At 46.2% G+C, this 27,442-nt stretch overlaps 1 protein-coding gene and 1 long non-coding RNA gene across 16 annotated transcripts in view; one reads left to right on the top strand and one right to left on the bottom strand.

Moving 5' to 3' along the window:
• Positions 1-1,904: 1,904 nt before the first annotated feature.
• Positions 1,905-26,817, bottom strand: LOC130147526 (uncharacterized). 11 transcript variants are annotated; one of them, XR_008821269.1, is made up of 7 exons: positions 26,677-26,804; positions 25,600-25,686; positions 20,691-21,660; positions 17,754-17,915; positions 16,523-16,673; positions 10,082-10,167; positions 8,485-10,001 (listed from the first exon to the last, which is right to left on the bottom strand). It is a non-coding gene; the product is annotated as an uncharacterized LOC130147526 (long non-coding RNA). The 11 variants fall into 11 exon arrangements; XR_008821266.1 differs by having other exon boundaries at positions 8,486-10,001; positions 25,600-25,682; positions 26,677-26,817; XR_008821268.1 differs by having other exon boundaries at positions 8,487-10,001; positions 20,691-20,795; positions 21,515-25,682; positions 26,677-26,817.
• ADAMTS9 (ADAM metallopeptidase with thrombospondin type 1 motif 9) overlaps positions 25,861-27,442 on the top strand; it is an 86,636-nt gene continuing 85,054 nt past the window's right edge. For all 5 annotated transcript variants that reach the window (XR_008821261.1, XM_056334784.1, XM_056334788.1 and 2 more), the window contains exons 1-2: positions 25,861-26,514; positions 26,631-27,019. Coding sequence is in view for 4 of the 5 variants with exons in the window: in XM_056334784.1 (XP_056190759.1) it covers positions 26,421-26,514; positions 26,631-27,019 (483 nt within the window). In the remaining variant the exon portion in view is untranslated. The remainder of the gene's footprint in view (positions 26,515-26,630; positions 27,020-27,442) is intronic.

Here is a 27,442-nt window from a genome sequence, read left to right on the forward strand (position 1 = left end):
TGACACTTGATATTTCCCTTATGGAAAAATAGTCTGCTCTGTATAAATAGTATAACAAGATAAACATTGTGCTCAGCATGACAACCAAGAAAAATACTGCAAGGTCAACTTAAAGGCTGAGATGGGTTCAGAAGACAATGAGGACTTTGTGTTAAAATTGGAGGAGAGTGATCACACAGGTCCTGGCAGTCGCAGGAGATAAAGTGGTGCTTTCTATCGCATGTGGGTCAGCTAGCATGGGCTTGTTCCTTTTATTTATTCTAGATGCTGTCTAATGACAGTACAGTTACTGTTCTTATACCTGTTTGCAAGGGGAAATGAACTGATGACAGAATTTTAGTGCCTCTCCAAGAGGCAAATGGGTCAGGTTTCTTCTTCTTTTTTATTTTTCTTTTCTTTTTTTTTTTTTTTTGCCATTTAGTGCACTACATCTGGTCTCACAAATCTGACTTGTAGCCCAAGATATATATAGGCAATTTAGAGCCTTGTTTTATCATCTTCTAAAGGACGATAAAGTAAGTCAATGAAAACCTTCACCAGGGTGAAATAAGAGGTGAGATTCCGATAGCTGTAAACCAGGCAGCCAGCTAAGGTGAATCCAATTATTTGTGGCATTGCAGGGTTTTGCTGCAGGAACACGTCACATGTGGTAGCCAGCAGCACAAAACTTATTGCACTTTGGCTTGACAGTTGTCGTCACAATTGCTATACAAACAACAGAAACACATTATCTATTACTGTTCCACCCTCCCATTACTCTTTCTGTTGCATCAGAATAGATTTATCTCCACCCTCTGTCAGCCACCACAGTGGCTGCTGCCACTGTTACTTTTACTATAATTTTAGTCGCCTATAGATGCTGCACTGATCTTCTTTCTGCCACTAGAAGTGGAGTTAAGCTCCAGAATCGATGTTAATAAGTCTTTATTTGGGACTATTTTATTTAATAGACTCTCATAGCTGCTAGAGGTAATTTACAAAACTGACCTTCACTGCCTGTCTGAAAAATCAGAGAATCAGAAAATACAATTCTTCAGCAAGTAATGGATCCTTCTGGATTGGGAATTACCCTGGCCTCAAAGTCATGGCCACAGCTTTACCTGCCCCAAAGCATTATTGCTCTAACTTTTGCCCAGGTGATTTATTGCCCTGTGAAGGGCAAAACAAAGCCAAATGACTTGTTCAATACATTTTAAGATGCGGCAGCAGAGATGGAAGTAGCTGATTACTTGCTGTGCAGAGCCTCTTCCCGTGTCTAGTTGAGCTGACAGTGTAGTTTTAAATGTCCCGAGTAATAGGAGTCTGAACCAAACGCTGTAAAAGATATGGTATGGAACAGCTAGGCTTTGATGGAGACATGGCTGGCTAACCTAACAGGCATTCCTTGGCTTTAACAACCCTGCAACAATGTGCAATGATTTGTGTGGCTTTGAGTTCAATATGAAGGTTGCTGCTTTAAAAAGTAAAGGGGAGGGGGGAAAAATGTATTGGCATTCTGTTCCAGCAGACAGCATGCCGTTGGAACCGTGCTCCCCAGTGAAAATGCCGTAGAGACAATCTGTCTGCTCCTACCCATCACATTTCTTTCCATGCCAGTGGCTGGCAGGGCACTTCCATCCATACGCAAATTCCACGCTGCCGGCTGCAGTGGTATTTGCAAAGGTGAAATCACGCAGCTGTTACAGAAGCTTGCTTGCTCCTGACCAGAAAAGTCGATGAGCATTTTACAGATGATGGGTTTGGGCAGTAGGTCTGAATGACTCCACTCTGCTTCGTTTTGCCCTCTGATTTGGCTGCTGTACAGGCTGCACGTACTTCATAGTAAATGGTATAATAAAGGGTTATTAAGCAATACAAGTGTGTTAAGAAGTGCTATCCACAAATCAGTATAAAATATTCAGGTTTATTATAAGACCTTATTACAAGAAAATTGAAGGATTTTGCATCAGTTGATTAACCAGTTATGAAACTGTTCCTCTTAATAAACTTTCATATGACATATTAAATGTACAGTTGTAAATGAAAGGTGACTAGGCTATTTATTGCAAAACAAATGGATTGGTATGATAAAAAGGGGGTTGCGCTTTTGTGCAGGGATACTGCCAAGAGGAATAGGAAGAGCAGTCCCAAAAATAAGAATGCCACAATGTGCTTTTGCTCCGAAACAGAGTCCTGAATCTGCCCTGTTAGAAAAATCTATCGCGGGGACTTGAGTGAAGTATTATCTAACCATCTGAGACACAGCCCTATAATTCATGGGTCATTGACACAGTAGAGAAGATCAGTTCTGTCTATTGTAGCAGCAGAGGGACTCTTAATCCATGGATTATTAACGTGGAAAATTGAAGGGGCTGTTACAGGCTTGTGGTTTATTAGACTATTGTGGATTTAGGGAGCTTTAATTTGAAGATTATGGACACAATGGAGTGCAACAGATCCCTTGACAATGTCAGTGGCAAGGCTTTTGTACAGGAGAAAGCTTCTGCCTGAATTCTGGCCTTCCCCATCCCACAGGGTACTGCTTAGGGAAACACTTATTGGGCTGTAATCACTTTTGAAACTCATTTGATCAAAGCAACTCAGAAACCCACTTCTCTGAAGATAACGTTCCCTGAGCTCTCCAATCTGGAAATTATTTTGCTCTAGCAAGGCTTTTCTTGCTAGCGCTTGATTTGCACCCACTGCTGCTGTTTGTTGTCGTGCAAAAATTTGATGCTATACAATTAGGTATGTATTAAGTCCGTGGAATGTTTTGCAGACTAGTGAGCTGAATGTATGCCATGTGTTAGAGAAGGACCAAGGAGTGAAACCATGGACTTCCACTAGCAACAGCTTAAAGAAATACCCTCCTTCCCCTGATTGCTGCCTCAGAGGAACTGAGCGAGCTTGTCTCTGCTTCCCATCTGCCTTGAAGGACTAACAGAGAGGCAAGGGCTCTGCGGGTACGGAGAGGAACAGTGAGGCTTGAATACAACCAGAGCTCAAAAGACCACTAGCGTGCTCTGAAAGCCCTCAGGGAGAGTTTCTCCCCTGCAGAAGCATCTTTCACGTTGCATGTTCTCCTTTTATCCTCTTCTGTCCCAGAAGCAAGGGAGGGAACCAGAAATCATTACAGGACACACTGCAGGAGGGGTTGGCCTTAAAGTGAGGTGAGGGAGGCGCAGAGCTGGCGTTGGTGTAAGCTTTGCAGCTGCAGTGGTGTTTGAGAATGAAATGGTGTGCCTCTGGAGGGCATGAGCCTCTGCCACTGGCAGTGTCTGAGCAGCTCAAACCTCTGCTGGGAAGCTCTCAGTAGTAACGTGCTCCACTGCAGAGCAAAGGCGGGAGCTGGACAACCTTCCTGCTTGATTCTCTGATACATGTTTAAGATGAAAGAAGAGGGAGCTGTGGACAGAACTTAACATAAAGTGGCTGGTTGGATCAAGGGTCTTGATGTGTCTTCTGTGCACATGCTTGGCTCAGGGTGCCTGTGCTTCCCCGGGTTGGTTTTGCAGCTCTCGCATGAATGTCTGCAGCTGTGGGTGGACTGAGGGGGGCAGGGAGGAAAGCCAAAATGCCATCTGTCCCTGGCATTGTGTGGCTTATTGTGCTGTTGTCCAGAAAAAGCACGATTCAGTCGTGGAGCTCCTTGCTGCTGGAAGTTGAGGAAGCTAAAGCATGAATGGGATCAAAAGGAACTACACAAATCCATGGGTAAGGGCTTGTGAATGGCTTTTGAATGATGGCTCAGACTCAACCTCAAGACCGAGATTTCTAGAAAGTGGGAGGACAACAGGAGGAGCAGCCGTGCTTGTCCTCTTGCCTAGGTTATTTCCCTAAACTGAGTACTGCCCATTCTTTCTCCTTGATTTCATTTGTAGGGCCAGACAAAACCTTAAAAGCTTTCCCAATAAAGAAAGGACTAAAGGAAGAAGACAACTATACAAAGTAAACCATAGGGTATGTAAACTGGAAGAGGGAAGCAAAGCGGGCAGCTCTCACAGGCCAAGAGAGGAGCGAAGGGGTGAACTGAATGTTCCCCTTCCCTTGCCCAGCATCAACAGGATAGCCACAGGCAGCAGGCGATGGAGCTCACAGCATGAGGACAGGCTTAAGTCAGCAAAGCTCAGTTTCTCCTATTTGTCCCTATTTGCAAGAAGGGCATGCTGGAGGAGCAAGCATGTGCGGGGCTTTAAAAACTGACTGAAAAGAGTTTCTAGGAGCACCGCTGGGCACCAGGGCAGCCTATCCTTTGATGCTCCAACGTGCACCAGAGGTTTGGTTTATATGGACAATCTCAGCAGTCAAGCAGAGCCTTGATTTAATAATTGTAAAATTGGTTGAGGTATTTCACTAGTTTGAGTGATTATTTTCATTGAATAAATACATATTTACTTGAAATAAACTCCCGTTTCTCAACTATGCTTACGTTACATGCATAGCTTGGTTTATATTTAAATAGAAAATGTTTCATATTCAGCCTGGGAATAGTTGTTTAGCACAAATAACTATTTTTTCAATATTAATTTCCACTTCAAGTATTTACATTTGCTTGCTTTCCCTCCCTTGCCCTCTTCCATTCCCTTCCCCCATGAAGATTTACTTATACTTCCCATGGAATATATGTGTTTTAGAGTAATGCAAAACAAATGATGGATTAAGTGTATTTGCAATGGCCTTTGAAACCTGTCCCAGTGTCCAAAGACTGTTCAGTTTTATTCCTTTAAGTGTTCTGAGCTTACTGCTGCAACATGTCATCTACACAGCCAGGAAGTTGTACAAGATATACAAGGTTCAAGCCAACAGGACAAAATCCAAGTGATCTTTTAGCCAGCTTTTGAAATTAATAGAATTTTGTGACCCAGACTCCAGAAATTAATATTAAACTGAGTGGCCAAATGCAGATGGTCCGTATGAAGTCTTCTGTGTAACTTCTAGTTTGACATGTGAAATGTTTTATATAATTTTAAAATATATCGGGATTTTGAGCACAATGCTATTTAAGGAAGCACATGCTGTTGCAAAGGAACACGGACCTTCTGAGAAGTGCTTGGTTTTAGAAACAGCTAGGTTTAAGTAGCTTTCAGAACTTGTGTACTACAGTTATTGAGTTAATATTCCAGCCTATAACCTATGGATATACCAGCAGTGAGATATTCTGAAACCGCAAACTGTAAAATCTGTTGAGTTCGAAGATGTCCTACAAACTTGAAGATTTTGATGTTTGGATTTGTGAAGCTAGGACACAATGACAAATGATGTTGCAACTCGGCCCTGTAGCTGGGCATCAAGTTGTTCAACATGAAGCTAGGGATGTGGGCTAGGGCTCTTGCTGATAACAGTGCAGAATCAATACCAGAAGGTGAACTTGTGTGTACAGACCTCTCCAAAGGGAGGGGGAAGGCTCATAGCACGCTGTGCCTGAGCCCCCTCTGGTCTCCTTCACCAAGCACACATATCTTCTGCTCAAGCCAAAGACGCCTGATTTTTGGCAAGCATTGTATGTAGAAGTCCATGAAATGGGAGCACACCTTTTAATGGTGATGCACTGGACATTGCAAGGAGTCCTGAAAACTGTGGTTGCTCTGAAGCCCTGGGCTTTGAAGTATTGGGAATGTTTCCTTTGACTTCAGCAGATGTCTCCCACAAGTATGCAAAAAAATGTTTGTCTTATTATTAGCAGTAGTTTTTAGGTTACGAAATAGCTAAAGGTCAGGACTTAATTTTCTCTTGAACATGGTGCTGAATGAACAATAGCTGAATAACTTTTATTTGGTGTTTGCAGTCACTGATTACACTCCCTCACGATATTCTTAGAATCACTTATTCCAGTTCTGCCTAATAAAGTGGCTGGAGGTTGGTAAACAGCTGGAGTCAAAGGTTGTAGGAGGTAAAAACACTGTAAAACTGAGGTAGCTGAGAAGTTCTCCTGGTCAGTGTATGAAGGAAGGAAAGACAGTCAGTTCCTGGACCTCCGGGCATCAACCTCCCTGTGAGAGGATTGTGAGTAATGCATATTTTGGTCATTTGGTTGCTAACGTTCAGAGCAGACTCATATCCTAGCAGTAAGCTTTTTGCCAGCAGATGAAGCTTTCCTACTGAGGTCTAGAAGGCAGAATGGTCCTGTTTGACATTCACCTTCAGAGGGGACACCTGGGGCTGTTTGTTGGACACGAGCTCCCCACTGTGCATAGTGAGTCGGGCTTCTCCCTGCCATTGCCACATAAAACACTGAAGGTTGTTCCCAAGGGTGCAGGGAAATAATGCTGCCTGGATGCCTGGACAACTTCACCGAATTACTCCTACTTGGGCTACTGCTCTCCTTTGTGTCAGGGCTTCCCTGCACAGCAAGGTCAGATGGAGAGCCATTGGGAAATTAATTCGGAGCAAGCCTAGCCATTGCTCCTCAGCTTTGCCAAGACGTTCATCTCTGTGTGGAGGGCCAAGGTGGGAATTTCTTCTTTTTTCACTTGATCAAAGCAGTCCAATTATATCCTTTTAGAGCTTTATGTATTAGCATCACATAACATCTCTTGTCACTTCACTACTCCAGTCATTAATTATCCATCCAAGTGGAACCTGGCAGTGCTTTCTGTATTCAAGACTTTTTGGATCAGTAGTTATACCTGTTGTCAGTCCAGAAAATGTCAGTTTTCGTCTGTCCTCTCCCTTGTATGGAGCTTTTCCTTTAAAACCAAATTTTTTGTTTAAATATTTAAACATTTATTTATTTAAGTAGCAAACCTTACTCACGGCAGATTTCACTAGACTGTATTTCTCTGGCTTTGCTTGTTGTCTTATGGCTCAGCAGATAACATATTAATAGCCTGTAAGAAAACCCAGCAGAATGTATCCTAGGGAGAAAATGGACTATGTCTGGATTTCTTGATGGTTCTTCTTTTGGAAATGTTATGCTGAAAGATGTTAATGACTGATGGAACAAATACAGCTGCTTGTGCTACATCCACAAGGAAAGATCTTCCATGGTCACTTGTCTTGTATCAAAAGGTGCTGGCGTTTCCTACAGGAACGCTAAGCTCTGTGTTTATTAGTCCAATAAATGGCTGTCACTTAATGCTCCAACCAACCCTCCTAGTAATTACAATCGGCAGGGTTCCCATGCTGTGCATCAGTGATGGTTCGTGAACTTGTTTCAGTAACTTCCCATGAGTCATCAGTAGAGTTGACACAGCTGAAGTAGACAAGTCAAGCTACAATTACATAGCTTTACTGGTTTTTGGTGTTTTGGAATTGTTTTTTTTTCAAGCCTGGATTCCTAAAGAGAAGGTTTCCACCATCACACTGTATATCAGACTCTACTTCTGAATACGTTGCTAAGTTTCATCCCAGTTTGACAGACAGTTAGATATGTCAGCAATGGCAAGATAAGCAACGGAGGAGAGACTGAAGTCATGCCCCCCAGTCAGGAACAAAAGTTGACCTGTACTCTCACGTAAATCTCCATGAACTACTCATACAAAAAGTATTCCCGCTACAGGAGATGTTCTGATTTGATTTTGTGTGTTACTACCCAGGGACTGGCCCAACCCTGAGCCAGGGAGCCAAAGAAAACCAGGCTTTGTGCTTCTGCTGCTCGCAGTTTGGCTTCTTGTTAAATGCTTTCCTAACTTCACCGTCAGAGATGTGTGTCAGCTTTTGATCTTTTGTTTTAAATATACCAAGATGTTTTTTCCATCTTTGTGCAACTGTCCTGGGAGGTACATTTCCAGTACTTTCTTTGCTAATAGTTCTCGAGTACGGAAGCGAAATGGAACCTGAAGGGCGGGGGGGGGTGGGGTGGGGGGGCACAGAAAGCTTTATGGTATGAGATAGGATGGCAACCTGAGAACATCTCTGGTGTGGGACAGAGGCTTGTATAAGATCAAAATGCAAACGTGCCAGATTCACATGACGTGTTGTGATGTCTCCACAATCCCAGAACTCTCCCCAGGACACTGATGTTTGGATCTTAACTGTCCCCTGATGAATGCTGATAAAATGGGGAGTTTCTCCCAGGTGTCAGGCCTGTTGAAAGGCAGGGAACAGGCAGGGGCTGGTTTTCAGCTTTGTGGTTTTAGTAGATTCTCATGACCAGCTGCACATCCTACCATTGCTGAGAGAAGGTGTGGGGGCTGAACCCCACAGGTGTGACGCTCTCCTCCAAGTCTGCACAAGCATTTTTTGCTCAGTTTAAAGGAAGGACAGCAATGCACAGGCATCAGCGATGTGGTGTAGGCTCTAGGTAGCATTGCCTAACATGAGGACAGTGATTCTGACAGTAAATATTTAATAGGTCATTCCTGTCTGATAAAGGTGAGAAGTAATCATTAAACTTTTCATGTTCTTTCATCTATCTCCCTTTTTCAGCTGACTTGTTTGTTGGAGTGCTTCACTCTCCTGATTCCTACTGATGAGGGAGGAAATCACTGGGTTTGACATTTTCTGAATAGGAAGAGCCAATGCAGGGAAAATGACATCTGTTGAAGCAAATTAGGAGAGAAAGAGGCACACAGATCAATTCTCAAAATTCTCCCCAGATGTCCAGCTCCCCTTGGCACCAGACATTAAAGAAATTCCTATGTTTTCTATCTGCATCTTCATAAACCTAAATCCCTCTGAATATCTGGCACTAAATCATCTACCCATGGTTACAGAAGGAATTTGAAGTATCACAGGGAACAGATCCTTCTTTAGCAACAAAAATAATGTTTAATTGCTGCCCTTTCCATCTCATGTGCCACATCCTAGAGAAGTTGCCACCTTGAACTGGGCATGTTTCAGCTGCAAATTTCTTTGTTGAGGGGAACTCCCAAACTGCCTTGTATCAGGAGTAAGTATATATATAAGTATGTGTAAGTGTGTGTATGTCTATATAAAAATATACTGTGTGTATACAAAATATATTTACAGTACCAGGAAAATAAGAAATGAGAGGTTCTGAGATTCCCAGTTTTCTACCAGAGGAGAATTATGCCTGTTGCTAGTGGCTGATGAAAACATTTGAAATTCAAGTGCTAGGTTGCACTAAACCCCTCCTAAAACTTAAAATGGCAATGGAACACTAGTAAATTCCAAGTAGTTTTTTTCTTTTCTAACATGTTTAATTTTTCCAGTAAATTCCCTCCTGCCAGAAGCTCAGCTGGGACTGCTTACTTAAATTTATTTTACTTAAAACAGGAACTGAGCCTTAAAACCATTATTAATAAACAGTTTATTTTTTACTGTGAGGCAGCCCAAGTAATTAATAAATTATTGTCCATTTAATTAGAGACAGTCACCTTTCCAGCTGTTTCTTTAATCAGCTTAACCTAAAGCCAATAAATTCAATGGGTGCTTTGCCAGTAAGGTCAGGGACTTTGGTGCAGGCACAAGCACTTTCAGGGCTCCTTTCCTTGTCACCCCAGGTGTTACCAGGTCCTGTTGGAGTTCGGTTGCAGAGGCCCTGAGACTTGCTCGAACTTCTGGGGACTCTGCTTCTTCACCAGCAGGTTGTCCAAGGTGGGGGCTGCCATGCCAGGCCAACACAGTGGACTCATCTCTCATCTTGATTTTTTTCTTATTCTCCTTGAATTCAAAAGTCAACCTGTGAGAAACTAAAGTCACCCAGTCCCAGCTATCCTAGAAAAGCCAGCCTGCCATTGACATAGCCAGCAACTTGCTCAGTGACCCTTCCAGCTAACCCATATGCGACATCATCTCCTGTGGAGTGGGATGTTCCAGGCAGCTGGCTGGAGAGAGGAGGCTGTCTCTGACTACTACCCATAGGAAAGACAAAAAAACCAACCTAATTTTCAGTCCTTCCTACAGCTGGCTCTCTGTGAGCCCCCTGACTTCAGGGGTAACTAGATGAGTTCATGGAAAACAATTCTACTGAGGGCAATGAAATACAAAGATATCACTCTGACTCCAGAAATCACCCGTGATGTTTGTTGGAGAGGGTTCAGGAGAAATGAGATGGGAGACAGAAGATAAAGGTAGCTAGAAATGTCTGGATTGGTAAAATTCACCTCAATTTCAGTGACCTGTAAAAGAGGGGAAAGTGGGTTAACCTTTGTTTATAGAGGTGTGCCAAGGATGTGCATTTTAGTTCTCTGCATCTCACCTTTAATTGATTCCTATTCCCAGTCCTCATATGCTCCAGTGGTACCTGTGACGTGACTCAAACTGGGGTGAGGCAGCCTGTGATGTCTGCAGATAGGAGAAACCAAGACGTGTCAATAATGACAGGTAGCTTGGCATCATTCCAAAATAACACAGAATATGACCAGTTGACTCTCCCTCTCTCATCTGCTCTAGCTTCATCAGACCCCTGAAAACTGCCTTAATCCTCAGTGTCCGTGTGTGCAGGGCAGACAGAAAAGGGGTGAAATCCTCATTCTGCCGTGTGTTATTTCAAGCATCTGAGCTTGACCTCATCTCTGCTGACCAAGTAGCTGCACTTTAGTGACTGCATCATCCGCACAGTGACACCACCACTGGTTGGCCATTAGATAACACTTCTTAGAAAGGGAAATTTAATCTGTTGGATTACTTTTCCAAGTAATTGTGTGTATGTGGGGAATATAAACAGGGAAGCTTTGCAAGGGCAGAGTTTGTTTTTGCTTATGACGTCCTTTAAGACAAAGGTTAACAGTCTGCTCAGACAACTCCTTGTAGGGCTAAGGTTCAAAACCGAAAGCAGCAGCCTGGCAGAAGCATGCTGATAGTAGATGTGACCGAGAGCTGTGTGGCAAGCTGGGGGCTATGGTAAACCTGAATCCTTACAAGAATCCATGAGGGCTTGGGTGCTGGCTCTTTTGGGCTAGTTTCTCACTTTCTGAATTCTTAATGCCACTTACTATTGCAGCTGAGTGGTTTGTTTGTTTATTCTTTATGAACCCTCTAAAGGAAAACCTTTTTATGTTGGAGAGAGTTGGAAGGGAGAAGGATGGAGGTAGCAGCTTGGGAAGCCATCCGCAGCCCCTCTCTCCTCAGAGGTAGATGACCTCCAAGCCACTCCATCTGTTTTGTGATTTTTCCCCTGGGCAGCCCTGCCCCTGTTAGAGGCAGGACCACTAACAGAAGTCTGAAGGACTGTGCTGGCACCAGGGATGTGTTTAGCAGAATGGCCCCTTCATGCACTGCATTGAAAACAGAGCTGGTGCCACTTGACCGCATCAGGTCCTGCATTTGTGGATTTAACCTCATTTTCTGCTATAGGCCTCCTGGTATGTAGGAAAGCAAATTCAAGCATGCCACTCTGTTCACTGAGGCAGCAAAATGGGGGGAGAAGGAAATTCCCCTCCTCCTGTAGTTCATGGTGTTCTTCTAAACTATTTATAAATAGGCCTACCGTAGCCAGTGTTTGCATTTGGATGGCTTCGCTGTTCTCATTTTCAAGGCTTCTCTCAGATCTGAAAGTAAAGGTCGGGTTGACTCCCCTTACTGGAAATAAAGAGGGGAAGAAGGATAACCAGTCAACCCTGTGGGCAGGTGGCTCCAGCGCCACAGTTCCCAGGGATGGGAGCAAGTCCTCGTTCACCCATGGTGAGGGCAGAGCTCCAAGCTCACTCTCCTGTCTGCTCCCCTTTAGTTTCCCTGCCCTCTTCATTAGCTGATGATAGCCCTAACTTCCTGCATCCTTTTCGAGAGATGCCCCTGCACATCATCTGGGATCCATGAAATGCAAAGATCTGGTAAGCAGCACAAATCACATGCGTCGAGCCCGCACTTGCCAGAAGCCCTGGATAAGTTTTCAGCTGAGTTTATACTTCACCTTCCTCCACTCTACGGAGGAATAACATATGGCTTCATTTTCTCCAGAAAAACTTGCACCAAAAAACAACAATCTATTTTGTGAAGGATTATTTTTCACTGATTGAGAGGTGTTTGGAGATGACAGGCATCTGATCTCATCTTAAGCCTTAAATTGCAGTAAATCCTGTATTTATTTACTTTTTACTTCAACCAAATAGGACATTATCCTCCCTTTGAGTTAACGCTTTCAGTGCTTGCCTTAGCTGAGTGCCACATGCCAAAGGTATTATTATCTGCCATGGCTGGACAAGGAACCAAGGAACAGCACAGAGCCACCGGTGCGCGTACGGAACACCAAAAACACTAAATAGGATGGCGTGGCTCATAAGACACAGAGAATCAGAACCAGCCTGTTAAGCAGTCTTTAAATTGTGCTACATGTACATAGCAGTTGTTTTGCTTCTGCATGGGACAATTGAAGGACAGGGAAAACCCTGTGAAATAGCCCAGGACACTGTGTTGTGTGGCTGGGGGCAGGAGGCAATGCCTCATCACCCTTCTGATGGTGGCATCCAAAGGCTGGGAGGAAGAAAGGTCGCGGTGGATATTTTCTTCAGGTCATAACCTATATCTGGATGAAGAAAACATGGCTTTGAATAAGGATGTGCAAAAATTCACTTCTGAAATGGAAAACACCTTTTTTCACTTTTTTTGTTTTGTTTGTTTGTTTTGGGTTTTTTTTTCTTAAATAATCAAGAGCACGTTATCGTCCTGTATTCACAGGACCTGGCTATAGCAGCCCTCTTCAGAATAGAATAACTTTGACTCAAACGGCACGTTTATTTTGGGATGAGTTACTAATAGAGGTTTTGAGGTGTTCTGAATGTGGGGAATGCATGTGGTAGGTTGCTACGTTATGAACCTAAACAAAGACAACTTATAAGACTAAATATTGTTTTATTGCCTATTTAAGACTTTGAGATGAAATGTTTGTATAAAAGGAGGTACATTATCCCAAGACAGTGGGTTTATTTGTGCTATTACCAACATGGTATTACAAAGACCCAAAAGGTCTCAGTAAACTCTCTGCTCTGACTGAGCTATGAATCAAGGCCATGACGAACTTCTCCCAGTAAGTCCCAATCACTGAGACAAGGCACTTGCCTTTGGGGAGGTGTCTTGGACAGCAAGGCTAGAGGTGGTCTGATGAGTAACGGAACTAGATCGTATGTGTTTTCATCAACGCATGGTTTTTTCACCCAGCGATAATGTGTGCAGGTGCAATTTCTTTTAGCACAGAAGCACTAAAATATTAATTGCCCCTGTTCTCCTTGGAAATGTTCAGCTGCTCCTCATTCTGAACATCCCACGGGCCCAGGGGGATGGTTTCTGTGCAGGCAGTAGCTGTTACCCTGGCAAATAAGTGTTCACCCGCTGTTTCGAAATCTAATTTTCTTCCCTTACTTGTGGGAAAAATTGTGTGGCATTCTTGTGACAGAATTCCTTTTCTAGTTATCCTGTGTCTTGCGCTCTCGCAATCTCTGCAATTATCTCTGGCACAGCAATTATTATTGTACCAGCTGTAATTCTTGCAATAGGTGATCCTAATGAAACATTGCTAGGTGTCTTGTGAAATTCCAGCATGGGTGAGTACAGACCCTACCAGACCTTTTATAATGGATTTTGCTAATTTGTTTGGGTATGCACATGAAGGCTTTGATGTGATTTACCTCGCATGCTATAGCAAAGTGAATTGCCAACATTATTTACCTCTGAATTGTGATCTTTTATCTAGAAAACTGCAGTTTATGGCAGGTGTTTAGAGATGAGTTTCTGCACAGTGTTCTTTTTAATTGCTTGGCACCTCAGTTAAAAAAGCAAACTTATAAAACACTATTCATAAGAACTATCTCTGTATTTCAACAACCATTTTAATTATTACAAAACCATTTATTTTAATATATTGTCACTTCAAATGTATTTTTATATGAAATAGATCTATTTCAATTATAGAGACTAGTCACATATATATAAAATCATGGAGACCTTAAAAGTTGAATTTGCTTTCATGTTTCTTCCATTTACATTGATTAAATGTCATACACTAAATAATTCCCATACCCATTAACATATGATTTGCCCAGTAGTAATTACTTTGTCATCCTTACTTCCTCAGGCTATTTTCAACTTTAAGCCACTGTTAATCCATGACCTTACTGCTTTTGTCTCCAGGTCTGAATTATATAAGTATTATGGAACAAGGATTGAAATGAACTACTCTTGGCTTTATTGTACAATTACAGTCAACTGATTGGCTTTTCTATTTCCACTAACTAAAATAATAGAGTAAATTTAATTCCTTTGTGAAAGGATCATAAGAATTATTTGTGTGTGTGTGTGTAGTGTGGCAAAGCCAAATCAGAAATATTTCTAAGGGGAAAGTAAAACTTGAAGCAAATAGCAACTGCCTGCTTTTCTGGGTGTTCACGATTGCTGCCAAGTAGACACAAAAATGACTGAAGCAGGAATGTACCCCGCACTCGGCACTGGCCGCTGCAATGGTAATTGAATAAAATCCACTGAGAGAGGGGAAGAAAAAACCCCCCACAGTATTTTGGTCATGGAGCTGAAATGGAAAAGTAGGTGCCTTTAAAGGACCTTTTTGTAGTGTGTCTCCTCAAACTCTTTCTCCTTCCGTTAGACTACCTAAAAAGCAGAACACCTGTTGAATGTCAGGTTTCCTTTTGGATGCAGGAGTGCAGCATCGCATAGCATGGCCACGTCTCTAACAGGCTGGGCAGGTAGCTACTGCTTCTGTTTCAGGCAAGCTGTCTGATTCTCATTTGAAATGCTATCTCTAAGCTGCTTTTGTTCAATTGCTTGCTTTCATGAAAGGTAATAATCAAAAGGTCAGACTTTTGGAAGAGTTTGGCTCCCTTGTACGATACTGGTTTCCAAGTGACATGTACATAAGGGGTCACATTTTCCAAAGAGAGTACTGCCCCAACATCAGTGCTGTGAGAAATCTGCTTTGCAGCTCCATGGCTGTATTTAGGGGGAAACATTGCTGACAGGCTGAGTCAGTGGCCCAAATTCTCCTCCCTTTATCCATATAACCACATGAAAGCTTGTGCCTCCTATCCACAGAGTGTGCATGAATAATTTGCTTGGCATGGGACTGGAGCTAGCTAGCACAATAACTATGCTTTTGTAGGCTCCATATGTCCCTTGCCTTGGAGCTTTTCAAGTGATACAAAACTCTGGTACTGTGACTAAAATGAGAAAAGCCTGGGCAATGACTTCAGAAGCAACTGGGAGTGACCTAAAGCTCATGAAAGAACTCTTGGCTTCAGCGGTGTTGACCCAAGTCCATGAGACTTAGGAGTTACATCCAGACCCTATGGAGATCCTGGAATGACATCTGTAGAGACTGGGTTTTTAAGCACTGCAAGGGAGTCTTAATTTCCAAACCCTTCAGAAACACCGGACTCGTTAACTGCACTTTTCAAAATATGCTCAAGAAATAAGTGTGCGCAGACATGGCTGATCCCTCTCCTCCTCTATGCGCTGAACATTTTTGGTGTAGGAGAGTTCAGTAACGGAAGTGTAAACCTTTTGTTTACATCTATAAACCAGATAAGGTACAAATTGCTGCAATACAAACTTCCTTGCTCTGGCCCTCCGCTGACCTCAGCTATAAACGACAAGGAGCCTCCTTTCTCACAGCTGCAGGAGACTCCAGTCTCTAGGACAAAGTTGCAATCAGCAAATGTGCTTGCAAAATCTTCTGTGTTAATTATTCCAGCTGCGGTGTTATCCATGCACTGCCCGGAGCCAGGGGGCTCGTGGCTGTGGCACGAGGGCCAGGCGCTGCTGTACCCACATTGCAGGGTACTCCAGACACCACCAGCTGCAGGGTGAGGCTGCTTGCATTTGCAAGTATTTCCCGAAATCAAGAAACAAGCTGCATGCACTTTTACTGAAAGGCTTGGATAGAGAAGTGCACGCTTGTACCCCATTTCAGACTGACAGCAGACATCCGTGTCACTGTATCACACGCTCATGTCTTCTGGAAGCTCTTTGCTGGGTCATAAAAATTGTTTGCAAAATATCTAAGATTCTGCCAAGTAAATACAAGTATAATTAGATTAAAAAGCTACTTGTGAATTGTCTTATTTTTACAGATTTCAATGGATGTGAAAAGAAAAAGATCTGCCAGTAAGATGAGCTGGTTTCTAGGCACGGGAACCCAACTGCTTGGTGACCTGGACAGATGACACATGGCCTGAAGGAAGGACACAAGGAGAGGGCTGGGGCATGAGAAAAGTCTTTGGGAATGGGGCAGGAAAGCGAAAGGGATTTCTGTCCTTGACAGCTGTAATTATAGCTCCATGCACTGAGAGATCTCACCGCACTTTTTGCTAAAAGCTCGCAGACATTGGCAATACTAGTCTGGCTGCACATGCATGCTATTGAGACTATGATGGGGTTTTTTTTAATCAGAATTTGTTAATTAGGGATTTCTACAGCCATGTCTGTTCTGGGTGCTCAGTGTTTGGTGTCGATGTCAGACTGTAGGGCAGTGCAAGGTCAAGCTTTTCAACATCAGCACTGCACTTGCAAAAGGGCAAGGGTGACGATGCCGTTTGTATCTCCGCAGGCAGAACTCAGGTCCCTCTCCCAGGGCAGCTCACCAGAGGGGCACAAAAGCATTGTCTCTGGCATGGGTCACCCAACGGCAGGTCCCCAGCAGAAGAGACAGACTAGTGCTCAGGTACAGCACTGCTGTAAGTTACCTTGTTCTTACCCTGTCACTGCTGCATGGTCACCACCGGCCTCCCTGGAGATGGCAAGAAATAGCTGTAACAGGGCAGTAGTTCTGTGTTTAAGCAATGCAGAAGCTCCTCTTTTGTTCCTTGCGCTGTGAAGTGGGTTGCAGGAGGGTGGCTTGGGGATAGCTGCAAGAGAGGAGGGCTATGGCGATGGTTCTTGATCAGAGCTGTTATGATGCTGCCAAAGCAGCAAAGAGGTGCAGATGCTGGGTCCCTCCTGATGCTCTTGGTAGAAGCATGTCAGATTTGCTGACTCCTGGCCCAAAGGCCTATTTTCTATTCATAGCGGTGTTCAAAAAAACTTCATGCGGTCAATTAGATACTGCTGCTCTAAACTAGATGGTTTTACACGTGTGTAACCAGGGCTACAAAGTCACTGCTGAGAGGGATTAATTAATTCATGGAATTAAACAGACCAAGCATGTGTTTGTTTTAATGAGCCCAGTTACACACCTGTTTGGGGAGGGGGGTGCCCTTTTGGCTCTTGGGGTCTTTGGTTGACCTGTGGGTGCTGGGTGATGCCAGCACAGCTGAGAAGCTCTAACAGGTCTAGGGCACTCGGCCATAGGCCAGCATCTCCCTGTCCTGAAGGGGCACGAACACAAATGTCCACCTTGTTGGTAAATTAAATGACTCAAATTTGAACAGTTCTCTGTTTTGAAAATGGGCTTTGAGTTACAAAGAACCGTGGGCAGGAACCTGCTATGAAAACTGCATAGGGCAACAATGCTGCTGCTGCGTACCAGTGTTCCCTCTCCCTGTAACAAATGCTGCTCTTAGCTGGCTGGCTATCGTGGAGTAACGCATTAACTGAGTGTGATAAGGCAGGGCAGCTCTGATAGCGGCTCCATTTTCAGTCCTGTGTTTGTTCTGCAGTTAGCACAAAGGGGCCTTAGTCCCTTGGTAGGCCCTGTCATGTCAAAACAATGTCAGTTAAGCCAACAAATCCATTCGTGTTACAGTCAATTCCAAGTCATGCTTCCCCCCTTTAAAAATTCTGGATTGAAATATTAGGGATATTGAAAAATTAAGCTGATAAAACATGGTGAGAAAACGTGGTAACAGCTGGCTTACAAACGTAAGCCTGATTCCCATCACCAACATTCAGTAACATATTTGTATTCTAGTGTATAAAAAAAAAGTAGAGGGGCCTGAAAAATATGGCATGTATGTCCCAACATACATGCATCGTAGGAAGGGAAGTACCTCCTTAACAGAGCTGCCGTATCTCCAGGCATCATGTCCATGTGTGTGTCTCCTCAGGTCTGCCGTGCACCTGCAGGTGATGAGTTGCTCTGGCGGGGTTGTGGTTATCAGGAAGGCTCCAATGGTCCAAATCCTCTAAATATCTCTGGGTAACACTTCTGGCTAGGAAAGAAACAGCATGACCTCAGACTGGGTGTATGGGAGCTCTGTTCCTGGTGTCATCAAATTCAGCCCGATACTGTAGGCAATAATGCCATAATCCTTACTGATCACGCTTTGTTTTAGAAGTTGGCTGTATGAAAGCTACATCTAGATTACCAGTAGGTTGCTAGCTAATTCTTTCAGCCATACTGCTTATTCCTACTGGCATCCTTATGGATCCTGTCCCAGCCTATGCCTCCTTGCAGCCAAAAGACAAAGGAAGGCTTAGTTTAAAAGTCTTGGGAATTTTGAGAACTGATCCATGCTTTTATGTGCTTCAAGTTGACAAAATTAGCTGCTTGCTTTGTTGACTGAAAACAGATAAAAAGAAATACCTGCTTGTGCAATGAATAATTCATCAGTGAAAGAAATGCTGCAGGATAGTATTTGGGATGAAAACTGCACAGTCTCCACGAGTCAATCTGCTACCTCTAAAGTTAAAGGAAAGGATCCCTGCTGGCTGTCTTCTCTTCAGGAAAAAAATGACAGAAAAAGCCCTCCTCTTAACACTGTCTGCATTTGGAAACAGTCTACGTTTTAAGTAATTAAAACTGATGATTCTGACAAACATTCGCCTCCAAAGAAATGGTCTATTGTAAACGTAAACTCTCAAGATCCTTCCAGGCATACCAGCACAACTGTCTCCTAAAAATTCTTCCTAAGCCATCTGGTGCCTTATCTTTGTAGCCAAGCCACAGAATAACTTTAAAAGAGGATTGTTGCTAGCAGGCTTTAGTCTCAGGACTACAGATTCCCTTGGAAGCATCACAGCTAGCTCTGAACCCGTCAGCCAGGCAGTTCTGGCTGTGTGAATGCTCCACTTCTTTCTGTCACGACCCAAAATGTCCAGCTGTGGTTCTTCAGGGGACATGCTTTCTCATGTGGTTTGCAAAGGGAGTGAAGGAGTTACAGGGAGAGGATGGAGATGATGTGTGCTTCCAAAGGGGGATTTACACTCCATTAGTTCTCTCTACCGCCGCCCAGCCTCAGTGGCATGTCACAAATGTGGTTTACGAAGGCTGCAGCCAATTCACATCCTTCATGTAGCTCTCCCCGCACCTGCGAGGGAACACACGAGGGGAACATACACAGCCTTTGCCATCAAAAAAGGTATTTAGTGGGTGAGAAGGCAGGAAGGCATGGAGCAGGGGGTGGCTGATGGAAACAGCTGGGAAGGAGAGGACAACTCTCAGCTTTGCAGATCATCCTGAGTTTTCTCTCCCTTGGCTGTACCCCACTACTTCTGAGCGTGCTCCTCAACATCTAAACTTTGACACTTAAGAAACATTGAATTCTTGCTGTTCAGTGCCCCATTTTGGTTGCAGGAGCGGAGCTTGAAGGTGAGGTTAAGTAAGAAAGCCAAGGCTGCAGGCACCTGACAGCAAAGCGGCGATCCAGGCACAAACGAGAGCGAGGGATCCCGAGTTAGAAGTGCCCAGCTGCCCAGGCAGGGCCACCGCTGTCACGAGAAACGGGCAGGTCAGTGCAGAGTGTGCAGCTGAAAATGGAACTTGCTCACCCAGGGCAGAGTTGAGGAGAGACCAAATCCCTTTTTAGATTTTTTTCATGTGTTTATAAGTTGACTTCTCTCCACCTAAGCATCCCTAGTCTGTTCCTTATCAATGCTGCCTTCAGAGGAAACGAGGAAACGGTGCAAGAGCGTAGGAGCAGGTGTAGGAGGAGAGCTCCTTCCTCGGCACATCCTGCACTCAGCGGGTTGCAGACTTGCTTGAAGTTGCATCCACAGCATCACATTTAAGCAGCATCTCTTATTCCTTTAGCATTGGGGGAGCAATCCCACATGGCTGCTGTGGTCTGGTGCACCTTCTGGCTGTAGTGATGATGTGATGCTAGTAGTGATGCCAAGTGATGGAGCTACCATTAGATTATCTTCTCCCTCCCTGTGCCAGTCTGTACCAGCAACCTTGGCTACCTGGGCAGCATTTTAAAATGCTCTGGTTCTTGGTGCTGCACTTTAGGGAGCAGAGCCATTTTTTAAAGTTAGAGAGAAATGGTTTTTTCCCAAGCTGTTGCATCTTGGTATTGGTGTTATATTGTGTTCATCAGGTGGATAATAATGAGCATGATGTGATGCTGTAAAATAGCTCCTGGAAGCGACAGAGGCCCCTATTCTGTGCTTCTCCAAGTTGGTGGAAGTTTTATTGATGAATTTTGACAGAAGCTGGATTAGGTTTAAAACATTCCCATGTTTTAACCATTGACAATCTTTTTTTTGATGGGTTTACAATTGGTATAGACTTCCTACCACTATGGAAATACAACAACATCACAAAGACTTCCCCCAGGGAGATGTCTTTCTGCCTTTAGCTGGCTACCTTGACACCCCCAGGGAAATCAAACAGTTTAGGGAAAAAAGAACTTGGTATTTGTAAAGCTGCTTAGCTTTTTTCCTACTCTAATGGATATTTGTATTTTATTATCTCTGGAGCCAATCTACTATTTGGGGAAAGAATGAAAACAACCCTCCTAAAGTAGAGTTTTACAGTTTAATGATCCCTGCACCGAAATATTACATTGTTCACTTAGACTGCATGCAAGCTGGAGTGAGAGAGTGGAACTGATCACAAGGTCAGAGCTCCACGACTCTGTGTCCTTTGCCAAATCGCCCATCTCAGTCTCCTCTTCATAAGGTGATGGTGATACCTCGCAGAACTGCTCTGATAATTAGTTTATATGAATCAAAGTACATGGCTCAAGGGCTAGAGCTTTTTGTACCTGCAGAACTTTCAGCATTCCCAGGTTGCCTTTTGGTGTGGGATTACAGAACATCTGCTCTATTCAGTCCTCCTAGTATTACTGCTAATGTCTTGGCAAAGGCACCTGGAACACAGCATACATGCACGTGTACATTGTATCAAAAATCAAAAGGAGCATATTCAGGTCCTGTTTAATTTATAGCGTGTCAAACAAAAGATAAACCAATATAGTGTTTAGCTTGATGTCTTAATTTGCACAAAAATGGGCAGATGTAGGATTAAGTGTTTCTCAGCTACTTTAAGACGTGCACCAGATTGCAACCTGTAGTAAAAAGGGTAGGGGATGGGATCTATAAATTCCTGCCAGGCCAAAGGAACTGCCAGGCTGCAGTGAGACCCAGAAGTTGGGCTACGCTGAGCACGCATTTTCCACAAAGCAGATAAGAGGTGTAAGCAAAAGGAGCATCATCTGAACTGTCTGTGGCAATGCTGGGAGCAGGGGAGGGGTGAACTGGAACCAACAGTTTTAAGTGGAAAGCCTCAAGGGATCATTACATCCATCCGTGCTGACCTGAAGCAGAAAATCCCACACATTTGCAGCATCTACGTGGGCTTTGCTGTTCCTCCCACCCAGTCCCTAGTTCCTACTCATGTATCTGTTTTCCAGGGTCAAAGTTGTTTCTAAGGCAAACTGAGAGCCAGCTCCCTTGCATGTGAGAAGAGCAATGCAAGAGACTTGTTTGCTTTTCCTCCTTCACCTTCTGTTCCCAAATGGTGGTTCCCCACCCAGGCAAGGAGTAGGGATGACGAGCAGGCAAGGAGCAAGGAGGAGGTTATACTCACATTTCCACTGCACCCAGCTTGTGCCTCTGTGCAGAGGGGTGGCTCCCACAGCACGCAGCTCCTGCTGCATTCCATCGGCTGAGAGGACATTTATGTTGCACGGTCTAACCCAGGACCAAACAGAAGGATGTCTGGGTCTTATTTGCCTGGGTAACATTGGATTAGTCACTTCAATGTGCCCATCTCTGTATTCAGGGGACCAGGCTGGGACTGAGAGTTTAATTCTTCTCTGAAGCATCCTGGCACATCATTTCACATCTCCCTCTGCCACTGGCCTAAAATGGGGACCAGGACATGGGCCCACAGAGGGCAAGCTGTGACAGCAGCACCAGAAGTGCTGTGCTGGTACTGCTGTCAATGGCAGGTACCACTTCCCAGCCCTCTGCAGTCTGAGGAGCAAACCCCAACCAGCCAAGTGTCGCACACCTCGATGGCAGCAGCACGTTACATGGAGCACAGCTCGGGGTAGGAACTGAGAGCCCCACTGAGGAAGCAGGAGCTTAAATGGCTACTGTAGATGAGTTTAAACTGTATATTTAAATCCTTTTAACCAGGATCAAAAAGAGTGGGCTTGGCATGGATAACAAGTTTGAAAATTAAGTATACAGCAAGAACTTGCAAGTCTCAGCCCCTCCAAACAAACCTGAAAGGTTAAAATGACTTAAAAATCCAGCCTTGACACAATTGATGAGAATGTCCTTCAACAAGAAGCCTTTATGTGAGCAGAAGAGCTTCGTAAACTGAGAGAAAGGCAGCACGGAGCAGCATCCTTGCTACCAGCATAGGCAGATGAGCAAGACAGGCCGATGTCCAGCCAGCAAGCAGTCAGCTGTTTGAAGGGAATGAAATCTTTCACTTTCTGACCACACAGATTAGACACGAGGAGAAAATGTTGGCTGTCTTTGGTTATCTTGTGGCATTGAAGAGCAACCATCAAAGGAAAACAGTCTGCCTTCTGGGATAATTGTTGGGCAAGTGAGTGAATGTAGCAGATAAGGGAAGATGACGCTTACTCAGAGAGGCCGGGCAGCAAAAAGCGAAGATTAGTGACTGGGGATTGCCCTCACCTATGGGGGAAAAGGAAATTGTAACAAGGGTGAAAAGCAATGCAAAAACCTCAGGAAGTTTGGGTTTCTTGAGTGCATTCTTGCGGCAGCATGCACTGCCTTAAATTTTCTACTGAAGTTTTGCTGTTGCGATCAAGTTCTCATTTTGTAGTTTATAGAAAGAGGCATTTGCAGCTCAACTTTTGCAGTATTTATGTAGGCAAAATTCCCAGTGTTTTACAGGGATTTTTTTCATGCATAGGTATGGGCTCTTAGGGGTTACTTTTGACTGGGTGAGGACTTAAGAGTCTGCACAATTACCATACCCTAAGTATTAATAGATCCTTCCTAACAGGAAAGCTATTTGAATTTAAGATTGTAGCTTAGTTTCTCTCAACTCCGCAAAATCTATTTAGTTATGTGACAGCTTTCCTTCTGCACTTCCTAATCTCCAGCTGTAAAGATTCAAAACACCCCACAAAATATAACTCTTACATCAATGGAAACGGCATTGAAAGTAAGTCATGCCATGCTCCTAGAATGTGTTTAGTGCCATTGCAAAGCCAGGATTTGGTCCTGGGAGCACTTCAGCCCATTCCCAACTCTGCCCCATAATTGAGACCTAATTAGCTCCTCCATGGGCCAGCTCCCCTCTTCTGAAAGATGGAAGGGTTTTCTTTCTTGCCTGCCCTCGTGTCTGTATGTGCCGAGGCTTCAGATCAGTGAGTGAGCCCATGAGGATGCTCCTCTGCAAGTCACCCCGTTCAGCTCAGTGCCAAAAAGAAGGGTCCTATCCACCCCAGGCACAGCTATGTGCTGCCACTTCTCACCCCATGCCAGCTCCTCAGCTCCTTTGAACCTCACCCCAGAGCCAAATTAACGGGTTACCTTGTAGAAAACTAGGGAAAACCCCCAAAGCTTTGATAGGTTTTCCTGTGTCAGTGAGCTGAACAGAAGCAAGGCAGCTCCTGCCAGCGTGGGATCTGGCGCAAAGGGATGCCGAGGCTGGGAGCAGTGGGATGCAGGACACTCGTGAAATGGGGATGGCAGCTGTTCTGGGGCACTCTGCAATCCAGATAAAACAGCAGCAGACCTGTTTCCCCAACACCATCCTGGTCTGAGGACGAGGAAAGGAGCGAAGGCTGCATCCCTCTCCCCCAGGACACTGGCAGGACTAGTTCCACGTAAGCCTTCTCCCCTCCCTTCTGACTCAGCTCTAATGCTATGCTCAGCTTTTCACTCTCTCCTTCCTCAGGCAACTCGGTTCACTTTTCTTCAACTCCCCCTCTGCTGACTGGCAGCTCGATATCGCTCAACACACCCACCTGGCCACGCTGGCTCGCCCCGGCACTCCCGGGGTACGTGTCTGCGCCCACCTGAGCACAGGACACGGCCTCCCCCTCCCCTGCCACGACTTCTGGGGCCATATCCCCCACTCGAGCACCCTGTATCCTTCTCCCTGTGAAGTCTGAAAGTTTTGGGGCACACGTGGAACTTGTGGGAAGGTGCTGGAAGGCTGTCAGGGGTTCGGTGATGTACAGGGTGCTCCTGCTGGCCTCGTGGAGCAGGACTGCAGCTCAGGGAGCAGATAGTACTCCTGCTACAAGTTAAGTAATTTATTTGACGATGAGACGGAGAAAGCCTGAAGAAAAGAATCGGAGTGATAAAATGCCTGGAGGGAAGCCCGGGTGCTATGTAATGATGTTACAAGATTCTCTTTTTTTGTTCATCCAGCAGCCCGAGGACCTCAGTGGCTTTTCCAACTCAATCAGGACACAATCCAGTGTGGGACAGGTGGGGATGCCACACTTTTCTTGCCAAGCCACGAAAGGCCACGCAAGCCAGGGGTTTGCACATTGAAGTTATTTCAGTGTAGTTTGGTCTTGTATCTCTTCTGAGGTTTTCTTTCTTAAATAGTGTGCATGAGCAAGCAATTAACAGAAAATGTGACTGAGCAGGCCCTTTGCATCATGAAAAGCAAATCTGGTCCAGGTTCACCCATGAACAGGTGAGTGCATGGAGATATAACCATGTTTGGCCATTGGGAAGAGCTGCTGCTGGCAGGAGAAGACACGTGTACCAGAACGGGCACGCCACTGCTCCTACACACCCATGGTGCGAGCAGGGAGACACCTCTGCTCCCCAGGGCTGGGGGACCATCAGGCAGGTGTGGCTGTGCCCGTGCCAGCCCTAAGGCTGGACACAAGGAGACCCAACACCACTGTCAGAGCTGACTGCACGCGAAGTGACTCACACCTGGAAGCATCCCAGCTTTGTCAAGCCCCCAAAGCCAATATAGGTGAGTTATCTTATTGTACGCATCCCAGACTTAAATTAAACATGGTTTATAGGCGTGGGCCCAACGCCATGCTGGGAGGTTATGTGCCATGACGCCTTGCCCTAAAGGTGTGCTGACTTGGGTCTCCACAAATGTGGAGATTCCTAAACCGTGCTCTACTGCACAAAGCTGCTGCCAAGAGCCTGCCCCGGCTTCGCAGGTGATGCTTTGCTGACTTTATGTTCACTGTACAAAACTGATAATTCACTCCTAATAGTTGAGGTTTGTAGGGCTTCACCAGTTAGTCTAGAAGAGCCAGGAGGTGCTGTTTTGCCCAGAAGTGGATTGTGGTTTGTTTTTTTTTTTTAAGCTTTCCCTTTCTGTAGCAAATACTGGTATTTCTGTTCCTTGTCCCAGAATGAAGTGCAGAACTTTGAAATTCTCTATAGAAATGCAAATCTGAACTTCCAACCATTGATCTTCTTTTGCCTTGCCTACAAGCTTTAAATTTCATCGCACCTTTTCCCCTATTTTGAAAAAAGAAAAGAAAAACCACCAAAATTTGGGGGTTTGGCTTGAGGAAGGGTAGAAGATACTGCTTGATTACATGTAGCTCTAAAGGATGTCTTAGATTTTCATAGAAAACTTCCAAACTGTAAACCAAAATAAACTCAGATAAGGAAATAATCTGTCCCTTCCCTCAGGGTGCCTGAAAACTGCACAACAGAAAACTAACCCTGAAAAAAAGTTGCTTTAAGCACCTCTTATCTGACAAACGCAGAAGAAAACTGCTACCCAAAGTGTCACACGGGGGATTCTTCGATTGCTGGTACACTTCTTCGAGCTGTCTTTAAAGAAAAGGAAAAGGGGGAAAACATCAATTACGTAAGAAACCTCGGCTGTCCCCCCGGTGAGTGACAAAGTGGCTGGTCCCCCCGGTGCTGGCGGGGCCACTCTGCATTTCGAAAATCCCTTGCAAGGAGCCGGCGGGAGCGGCCGCCACCCCCCCCCCCCTCCCCCCACCCCCCGTCCAGCCGCAGCAGTTTTTCGAGCCGAAAACCTGCGATTCCGGTGCTCCTCGTCGAATGAAAGAAAGTGACAAGGGGGAAGGCGTGGGGGAAGAGGGGGTAGGAAGGGCTGTCCCTGTTCTAACAGGGCGGGATCTTTTCTCCTGCTTGATCTATGGAGCCCGCCCCCTTAAATTGGCTCCCGGGAGCGCCCCGTCCACCAGCCCGACGGGGGGAGAGGCGGAAAGCGAGGGAGAGCAGGCAGGCGGCCGGGCGGCCGGCTCCCCCATCCCGGCCCGTCGGTCCCGGCCCGTCCGCCCCCGCGGACCATGCGCGGCCCCCGGCGCCCCGCGCCCCGCCGGCCCGCCCGCCCCTAACGCCGCCCGGCTCCAGCGCCTTCCCCCGGCAGCGCACCGGGGGGCGGGGAGGGGGAGAAAGGGGGCGAAAAAAAAAGGGAAAAAAAAAAAAAAAAAGAAGGTGGGGGGGCGGGTGGGAAGGGAGGAAAAAAGGAGGCGAGGAAGAGCCCGAGGACGGCGAGGGAAGGCTGCTCTCCTCTGAGGACAGCGCGCAGCACCATGCAGCTGGCGCCGCTGGCGCTGGCACTCACCACGCTCTTCATCGACGGCTTGAGGACGGGAGCGAGGAGGCAGAAGCTGCACCCCAGGCAAGGTAAGGGGGTGCTCGGGGAGGGGTGGGGAGCCGGGGGGTGGTGCTGGGCTGCCGCCCCTCGGGGGTAGGGGGCTCGGCCTCCTGGCTCAGGGGCATGTGCCTCTCTTCCCTTGCAGCCAAGCTGCTGGAGAAGCTGAGCGAGTACGAGATCGTGACTCCTACCCGGGTGAATGAGTTTGGCGAGCCCTTCCCCACCGATGTCCACTTCAGGCGGCGGCGGCGGAGCACCAGCGCTGCCCCCGACGCCTGGACGGCCGCCGCCGCCGCCTCCCCCAAGGCGCACTACAGGCTCTCCGCCTTCGGGCAGCAGTTCCTCTTCAACCTGACGGCCAGCTCGGCCTTCATCGCCCCGCTCTTCACCGTCAGCCTCCTGGGAGAGCCCGCCGCCGACCAGCGGCGCCTCTACGCCGAGGCGGCGGACGCCGACGTGAAACACTGCTTCTACCGGGGGCACGTCAACGCCCGCCCGCGGCACACCGCCGTTATCAGCCTCTGCTCCGGGATGGTGAGCGCCCCGGCCCGCTCCCGGCCCCGGCCCCGGCCCCGGCTCCGGCGGGCGCCCAGCGGCGGCGCGCCGGGGCGGAAGCGGGAGGAGGAGGAGGAGGAGCAGCAGGGCGAGAGGGGTGGGCACAGCGATGGGGAGGGTCCCTTCCCGCCCCCGGGATGGGGCTGGCGGCTGCCGCTGGCCGCGCCCGGGGGTTTCTCCCACCCCACTTTTATTATCCCGTCGGGTTCTGGCACTGGGGTGAGCCCCTCCTGCTCCTGCGGGTTTTGGGGGGAAAAAGTGCCACCCAGCGGCACCCTGGGAGGGGTCGGCGGGCACGGACCCCCTCCTGCCCCGGGGGGCCGCCGAGGGCTGCAGAGGGGTGACTGGGGGCTGCCCGGCAGCGCTGGCCCCAGAGCCGCCCAGCACCCCGGGGCGGGGGCA

Source organism: Falco biarmicus, chromosome 4, assembly GCF_023638135.1.
Source record: "Falco biarmicus isolate bFalBia1 chromosome 4, bFalBia1.pri, whole genome shotgun sequence".
Classification (NCBI taxonomy): Eukaryota; Metazoa; Chordata; class Aves; order Falconiformes; family Falconidae; genus Falco; species Falco biarmicus.